Source organism: Pediculus humanus, genomic scaffold, assembly GCF_000006295.1.
Source record: "Pediculus humanus corporis 1103172107502 genomic scaffold, whole genome shotgun sequence".
Lineage (NCBI taxonomy): Eukaryota > Metazoa > Arthropoda > Insecta > Psocodea > Pediculidae > Pediculus > Pediculus humanus.
Window position 1 is genome coordinate 1 of NW_002987118.1, and position 9,078 is coordinate 9,078.

The 9,078-nt window shown below is 23.3% G+C and overlaps 3 protein-coding genes across 3 annotated transcripts; 1 reads left to right on the plus strand and 2 right to left on the minus strand.

Annotated features, from left to right (window-relative positions):
* Phum_PHUM157770 (guanine nucleotide-binding protein G(q), subunit alpha, putative) lies at positions 1-2,290 on the minus strand (the record flags this gene model as incomplete). The annotated part of the gene is made up of 4 exons (XM_002424833.1): positions 1-193; positions 1,175-1,329; positions 1,623-1,807; positions 2,173-2,290. Coding segments are annotated over 4 exons (651 nt in total), but the record flags the coding sequence as incomplete, so codon positions are not given.
* Positions 2,291-3,937: 1,647 nt separating this feature from the next.
* Positions 3,938-4,766, plus strand: Phum_PHUM157780 (nut2, putative; the record flags this gene model as incomplete). Its single annotated transcript, XM_002424834.1, has 4 exons — positions 3,938-4,059; positions 4,234-4,317; positions 4,398-4,587; positions 4,713-4,766. 4 exons carry the CDS (start codon positions 3,938-3,940, stop codon positions 4,764-4,766), a joined length of 450 nt encoding a protein of 149 aa, XP_002424879.1.
* A 477-nt stretch (positions 4,767-5,243) lies between these two features.
* Phum_PHUM157790 (Chitooligosaccharidolytic beta-N-acetylglucosaminidase precursor, putative) lies at positions 5,244-8,928 on the minus strand (the record flags this gene model as incomplete). Its single annotated transcript, XM_002424835.1, has 10 exons — positions 5,244-5,446; positions 5,562-5,707; positions 5,788-6,122; positions 6,212-6,499; positions 6,622-6,803; positions 6,883-7,033; positions 7,103-7,351; positions 7,574-7,730; positions 7,809-7,894; positions 8,668-8,928. The coding sequence occupies 10 exons, from the start codon at positions 8,926-8,928 to the stop codon at positions 5,244-5,246; spliced, it is 2,058 nt and encodes a 685-aa protein (XP_002424880.1).
* Positions 8,929-9,078: the final 150 nt, after the last annotated feature.

Here is a 9,078-nt window from a genome sequence, read left to right on the forward strand (position 1 = left end):
TTTACTTTTTTTTTTTTTTTTTTTTTTAACGTAGTTATTACTTTTCCATTTACTTTTATAATACCTAAAAGTAGTTGAATCAAGATCGAAAGGATATTCCAAAATTCCTGTCGTAGGAACTCGTGCTCTTAATATATCTTGTTCCGTTGGTAAAAAATCAGATGATTCAATTCTGTTTAAATCATCAAGGTAGCTGATAAATGAAAAACCATTTTCACTTAAATAATATTTTTAATATTGACCCCATTTTACACAATGATAAAATGTTAAGTAAATTTTCAATTTCATATTATTATTACTCTATTGAATTAAAAACAGTTAAAAAATTATAAAATAATTTTCTTGTGCTGTATAATAATAATAATACTAGTAAAAAAAAAAAAAAAGAAAAACCCTCAATATAAATGAGTAAGAATAAAAAATTATTATTTTTAGCAAACAGAAAAAAAAGAGAAATTTGAAGAGGTCACACTGTTTAATATATTAAAGTTTACAAACATTGAAAAATTATTATGGTTAATATTTAGTAATAAAAACAAAAAGTTTAAATTATAGTTATTTCACATTAATAATGCTAACATTAAGAAAAAAAAAAAAAAAAAAAAAAAAAAATTGTAATGCCACATGCATGAAAACAATCGAAACAAAACCCCAAAATTATTATTATTATTATTATGAAAAGATATGTTGGAAAAACATGCAAAACCTTCAACCACAGTTATTTCAATATGCGAGCAAAATTTTTCATTATAAATATACCTAAACCGAATTTCTTCTAAATCAAATGGGTACTCTATTATCCCCGTAGTAGGGACTCGAACTCTTAAAATATCTTGCTCCGTTGGTAGATAGTTCACCGCTGCGACACGGTCGATTTCCATTAAATAACTATAATTTGATAATATTTTAAATTATTTCTCAATAAAAAAAAAACTACTTGTGGTGGTTTCTGTATGAAATTAAAGTTCATTAAACAAATAATACCTTTTTTATGTAATTTTCTCGAGTAGTATTATCATTTAAAAATATAAATTACACCAATAATTTCACTTAATAAAATTTGATTTAAATTTAAACAGTCAACTTAAAGTAGAATTAAATCAGAAAAGCAGTATTTTAAGTTTAAATTTTTAAAAAAAATTTGACTTTAAATGGAGCATTAAAACAAACTTACTATTTTGCTGAATCTGTTAATTGATATTCACGTCTTCTGTCATAACACTCTTGAATACCAGTATCTGCCCATAAGTCTTTAATAGCTTCCACGTAGGGACTTTCAAAGGTAGTTACAGTTTCAAAGTCGACAGAACGAATAAGTTCTGCTTTTTCCTGAAATAAAAATTTTACTAATTAATAATTTTATATAATACCACGATTTAATTAAATAGAATTTATTTTACTTATTTGTGGAGAATTAAAAAAAAAAAAAAAAAATGTTTTAAAATTTTGAAAAATCCAAATTTGAAATTAAAATATTAGGTTTCGTTAAAAAAAATAAAAAATGAATAAATATAATTGGATTAATTTTTTATTAAATTTTTCAATAATGCTCGAATAAATTAACTAATTCACAAAGCACAAATTGCTTAATGAGAAAATTATTAACTAATCAAAAAACTTACATTGCAAGATGAGCACCCATACTGTATTTTCAAAAGGTCCATAGCTCTTATCATGCTTTGCATGGCCATAAAAATGTTTTGATACACAAGTTTAATGAATCCTCTTTTATCTTCATCGGAATATCCTGCTCCATGAATAATTCTCATCTGCTTAATAAAGGTAGATTTACCAGATTCACCAGTCCCTTAAAAGTACAATAAATAATTAATTGCAAATTATATTTTAACAGTGAAAAAAAATAACTGAATTTTAAAATTATAGTTATTTTATTTTATATATATGTAGTGCAAGTAATGAGACTCATTACCATTTTATAAATATTCAAAAACCAGTATTTCTGCATTTGTATTAATATTGAAATTTTACATAAAAAGTTTAATCCAAAAAATATATTGTAAAACTTGAGTTATCAAAAAAATGCAACATTGTTTTAATAAGTTATAATAATGATAATAAATCTTGCATTTCTCTGAATGGAAGAAATTTTTGACAAATAAAATCAAATTTAAAAACAGGAAAATTAAAGTTTTTTAAATAAACCGTTCTTACCGAGCAACAATAACTTAAGTTCTCGTCTAGCATCTCTTTTATCTTTTCTAAGCTGCCTTTCTATTTCTTGATTTATTCTTTTTTGTTCTTTAGCTTCTTCAGATAGACAACACGCCATGTTTGTTGGGAGGGCCAGCCAATATTATACGAATTGGCAACTCAAATATGCCGTTTTATTAAAGTTGGGAGTACGGCGCCTTCCCAAACAATTCCTATGTTCTAAGACGCATTTATCGCAATTTCTATTACCTTTTACTTTATTTTTTTAAACTCATTTCTAAACATCACAAGTAACTTTTAAATCCGGTGACAGACTTCTCCTGGGTGTGGTACAACAGACGACGCGGATGTTGAATGATAATCAAAATGGCCGACAACTAACTCGCATTGCCTCCTAACATGATAATTAGTATTTATAATATCCGTGAGTAATATGTCTTAAGCTATAAATCTAATTAAATTTTTTTTTACATCGGGCTTTCACTAAAGACTTCTAAGTCAAAAGGCTAACGTTAATGAGATTAAAAAAAGACCTGCCTTTGGCAAACTAGGGAGCATGCTCAAATCCAAAGAACGAAATATCTGTAACGTCTTTATTTATAAGGAAAAAATTTGTTTTTATATATATATATATATATCAATAAAAAACGAACAATAAACAATACATGATTGATCATTATTCCAAAAAAAAATTTTTATATTTAAAAATGTATACCCACATAATTAATAGCAAAAATGGTGTATTGTATTCTAGCTTATAAAAATCGACACCAGAACTTTAAAAACTAAATGCCACAAAAATGTATTTAATAATAATTACAATTTTTAAGTTGGAACTAGAACCCATAAAGTCTTATTATTTACCAAAACTGATATTAAAATTTTATCATTATTACAAGAAAAGTTTTTTAAATAGTTATATGAGAACTCTAGTAACGAATAAATAATAAATGTATAGTTATTCCAAAAAGTATAAAAACTTTAAACCAAAAAATAAAATTATTTGAAACAAGATTGTCATTTTCAAAATAATATTTAATACATAAATAAAATTTACATCTAATCAAATAAGCAAAAAATGAATGAAAAAGTTATGACCTCACTAAATCAGATATTACCATATCAAAAAAATTTTTAATGATTTTTGCAAAATTGAATTTTTGTCTTTCGAAAAACCATTCAATTTATTTAAAATTTTACGAGTGAAATAAATCAATCCCATTCTCCTTTTCAAATCAATTTAGTTTAAGTCAAAGTAAAATAGAAAAAAATTCGTAAGCCGTAATCAATATTGAAATGTTTATCTTTTTTTATAATTCAAACCAAAAATTAAAGTAAATTAAAAAGTTTTAAATCATAATTTAAAATAAAGTTGGTTTTTTTCTCTCTCGAATTATTCAAATTTATAATTAAAGTAAACGAATTTTAATAAACAACGATTCTGATTTGAAAAAAAAATTTGTTTGATTTTTATTTTTAAAACTATTATTCTGAAAAAAAGAATAGTCGGCGTCGTTAAATTTTTTTTTTAAAACTTTTTTTAAAAGAAAGTTTCAAAAAGTTTTTTTAAATTATGTACCTCTATGGTCCGTTCAACTCTACTAACTCCTATGGTTAGAATGTATTGTTAATTTCTCATTGACATACAGATATAAAATATATCAAATTTTTTTTAAAAACAGTTTAATACTCCTGTTAAAATCGGATTTTTTTTTTTTTTTTTTTGTATTTACGTTAATAGTGTTCATAAATTATTTTTTTAAAAATGGCAACTGCTTTAGAAAACCTGGAATCTCAATTGGAGATGTTTACTGAAAATGTAAGACAAATAAGAATAATTGTTAGTGATTTTCAACCACAGGGTCAAAATGTTTTAAACCAAAAAATGTAAGTCAAATGATTTTTTTTTTTTTTTAATAGGAATTTTTATATTACTAATGATATTATGTTGTTAACTTTTATTTACCTTCAATTGACCTATTTTAATAATTGTCTTTTCTAACCTAAAATGTTTTAAAATATTATATTGTATTTGAAAATGAATTTTTTTTTTTTTTTTAGTCAATCTTTGGTTCATGGTTTGCAAGAGATTGATAAGCTTAAATCACAGGTTCAAGAAGTACATGTACCATTAGAGGTTTTCGAGTAAGTCATTAAAACAACTTTTTTTTTTTTTTTTTTAAGTATTATTCCAAGCATTTTAAATAAATTTCTTTGCTTTATAGATATATTGATCAAGGAAGAAATCCACAATTGTACACAAAAGATTGTATAGAAAAGGCTCTTACAAAAAATGAACAAGTTAAAGGAAAAATTGATGCTTACAGAAAATTTAAAGCGCATTTATTAGTCGAATTAAATGCTGCTTTTCCCAATGAAATTACCAAATATCGAGCTATTAGAGGAGATGAAAGAGTTTTATCTATTCCTTAAATACATATATATATATATAGTTATTTATTATTTACTCATACTGAAATTAAAATTAAATTATTAAGTTATTTTATCCTATTTGTAATTTTAAGTAAAACTATTGTCAGTCAAGAAAACTTGTAAAAAAATATTTTGAATTTGTAAAACTGCATTTACAATGACATTGATTACCGTCATCGAAAATTTTACATATTGTAATAATTTGTTTATAATTGTACTAAAAATTTTTTTCACACATTCTGTCGAAAGTCATTTTTGTATGTCTAAAGTGTTTTCTGTCTGTTAGTGAAAGAAAAAAATTAAACATATTATTATAGTTATTATTAAACACAATTTAAACAAATTTTTTTGTGGAAAAGAGAAAAATGAAATTATACAATTACAAAATTTTTTTTAAAAAAAACTTGTAAGATGAACAATACAAGGTTTTCTTGAAAACATATAAAAAAAATAATAATGTATTTAAAATATAAATCATATTTTTCATTAAAATTGTATTTAAAAACATTTTTTTTAATAATAATTGTAAACTATTTTTTAAAAATATAATTTAAATGTAACTTTTATTGAAGTTCACAAAATGCATTTTATGACAATTTTAATTAAAGTAATTTATAAATTTAAAAATTATTTTACAATCAATCACAAAATCCATCATTTTGATAACACCATTGAGGTTGAAGTAATTCTGTTGGACCTTCATTAGAAAGTCTTTCTCTGTGGTGGTTCATTCTAAATTGTGCATCAATCCAATCTCCTGAAGGATTCGACCATAAACGTTCTGCTAAAGCCGAAGTTCTGGGCCATAATCGATGTATTACGTTATGATTATCAATTTGTTCTGTCCTAAAAAAAAAAAAAAATAAATCAGAATTTGAATTTTTTTTTGGATGTAATTTTCAAAAACGTTTGTTTAAGATTTTTGGAACCAATTAATTACCAAATAGCAGATTCACTGCCCAAAATTAATTTTTTATTTTCTTCATTTAATTGAATTCCTAAATTTTTAGCAATTTGGTATGGTGAATGTTTGTACACCTTTCTCCAACTAATGTAAGGAGAACACCAATTTTGTTCAGCACTTTTAACCCATCCTGGTCCTCTGCAACAGAAAATAATAAATAAATATTTTTATTTTTAATTTTTTTTTAATATTTTCTTTCTAATATAAAATTTTCTTACCCGCAATCAAAATAAAGTTCATCATAATTTGATAATATTATTTTAAATTTATTATTCAATAAGGATTTTATTGTTTGATCAGTTTTTAATGTCCATACTTGAATTATGTAATCTTCTGGACGTATGTATTTACCAATATTTTCTGGATTTGTTAAAGTGCTAGTCCACAAAATTCCTTGAGGATGAACATCTTTTTTAGTTTGTCTTAATTTTTGTAATGCTTTATATTGATATTCGCTCCAAAGTTTGACATATCCTGAATCAGTTAGAGGATATTTATGATTTACCATCCATTGTTTAATTCTGGTTGTTGAATTCCAACAATTTATATTTACCTAAAAATATATAACAAAAAAATTTTTTTTAAAAAGAGTTTAAAAACTTTGAAATGAGATAAAATTAATATTTATTCAAGTATCTTCACCTCATCTCCTCCTAAATGAAACAAATCTGATTGAAATAAATCAACATATTCTTTAAAAATTGTTCCCAATATTTCATAGACTTTTTCATTTGTGGGATCAAGTTGTCCACATGGAGGTTCCACACAGTATTTTCTCCATGGCTGCCATTTAAAACAAGTTATCAGATCTGATCCTAATGCTGACCATCCTTCACCAACGTGTGCTGGAGCATCGAATTCTGGAAGAACTCTTATTCCTAAACTTTGACCATGACTCACTATTTTTTTTATATCATCTTGGGTGTAAACCTAAATAATAAAAATTATTTATATAAATTTTTTAAGAGCTCAAAAATTCAAGCTCAGCATAGGCAACAATTATTTTGTTTTAAACAAAAGAAAAGAAAGAAATAGATTGTTATGTGTCTAACTTGATTTTCCGAATAAGCTCCATTTTGACTTAATTCTGGATAAGCTAAAGAAACATATGGAAAACTTTGAGAATCAGTTATGTGCCAATGAAATGTATTTAATTTATCCATAGCCATAATGTCTAAAATTTTTAAAATATTTTCCGTTGATATAAAAGATCTAGCTGTATCTAATAATATTCCTTTAAATAAACAAAAAAAAATGGTTTTATTTTAATTAAAATTATTAATAGAACAAATAAAAATTTATAATTTATATACCTCTGTGTGTAAATATTGGTCTATCAAATATAGTGGCTTCATCGACCATTTTGTATGTTTTATGTATATCATCATAAAAAATTAATTGACTTAACGTTTCTAATCCATGTCGTGCTCCTAAATAATTATTAGCTTCAATTGTAATTTGAACCTTAAAAATAATTTTTAATATAAATAAAAAATACTAAATAGTTGTAATTAACATTTAATATAAATTTACTTTATTTAAACTTGTCGGTGGGATTATTTGAATTTTATAACTTTCGTCGACATTTGTAGAAAAAACCGTTACGTTTGTATCAACTATATGAAATTGTATATAAACATCAAATAAAACATTTTTAATTTCTTTTTCTCCACCAATTTTTTTTATTTTATACAAAAAACGATTTTGTGCTTTGGTCAATAAAGTAGACACACTTGTTGGTACTTCATTTTGATATTCAAAATGTATTTTATCAACATTTATCTAAAACAAATTTAAATTTTTTTTTATTAATAATGATTAATTGTATTCAAGTTGTTACTGTTTAGAAATTTGTTTTAATAAAAAAAAAATTGGTTTTAATTTTTCAAATGGTTGTTAAAATATTTGTTAAATTTATGACAAAGCGTATTTAATATAAAATTTGATATATGAATATTTTAGTTTTAAAAAAAACAAAATAAAATGATATAAAATTTAACTTACTTGAGATGTTGTATTGCCTACATAAAATGGGCCTGTTGGCTTTGGCCACAATCCTCCATATTTGAGACATTTTACTTTACATTCTTGAATACTAATTGATTTTTCAAATAAATCAATTTCTTCTTTTACACATTTATTATCGTAGCAATTCCACGTCCTATAACTAAATAAAATAATTTTATTTTTATTAATTAAATTAATTTTATGTTAGTGTGTTTGATAATAATGTACTTACCCTCTTATTAATTGCGTGGGAGCCACGACAACAAATACAATTATCAATGTTAACAAATTGAAAAAATACATTTTTTTTTTTTTAAACTGATAAACAATATCATTAGATTAATTAATTAATTTTATTTATTTATTTATTTTAAAAAAATCAAAATCAAATAAAACATACAAATTTCTTTAATTTTTTTTAACAAAATGATTTATTGTACTTTCTAAAAAAAAAAAAAAAAAAACCAAATTAATGATAAACAATTTTTTTCTTTTTTTCTCAGGTAAATAAATTTTATCAATTTTATCACAAAACAAAAAAAAAAAACGTTAACTTACGGTTAATTTTTTTTTTTTTTTATTAATTTTCTTCGTTTTTAATTTATAAATTTAATATTAAATATTAAACGATTGTTTTATGGTTAAATAAGTTGGTCGTTAACTTGTAAAAAACAAGTATTACTAGGTATTTAATTTACTTTGTACACCTGGATACCTACTTTTAAACCTAACGACTACTACTACTACTACTACTCGTTTCAAATTTTTTTTTTTTGAATTTATTGCTTATTTTTAACGTATTTTTAAATTCCATTTTTTCAAAATGTTTACGCGTAAATTGATGATAATTAAAATTTTATTTTAATTTATAAAAAAAAAAAATGATTACAGTTACACTTAATTATACACACACGAAAGTAAAAATTAAATTGTAAACAGAAATTAATTAATCAATTTTGTTAAATAACCTGATACATTTTTAATTAATAACCTATCCGACAAAAAAATATTATTATTTTTTTTTTATATCTGTTTAATTACTAAAACACATTAAAAGTTATTAAAAATTCTTAAAAATTCAAACAGTTAACGTATTTTTTAGCAATAGTTGGATCTAGTTTTTCTATTTCTCGAAGTTTCGCAGCAATTTCTTGTTTCATCGTGAATTCATATTCTTTTCTTTTACCAAGACCTTCCATATCATTCAAAAATTCAATTCTATCTTGTATTTCAATAATGAGTTCATCGATACGTTCTTCCGGAGTTATCATTTTTGAACTTCCGGTAGTTACTTTTTTTGATGTAACGCTATTCGTTTCCTGTCCAGGTTTTATATTTTTACCATAAACCATTACATTTTGTAATTTTTCTTTTTCCTTTTCCCAATCAACTGAAAAAAAAAATCAAGCGTCTGTAAAGGGAATTTTTGATGATTCATTCATATACAAAATTTATTATTATTTTTTTTTTTTTAGGTACTTGTTTTTCCAATAAACTGATAT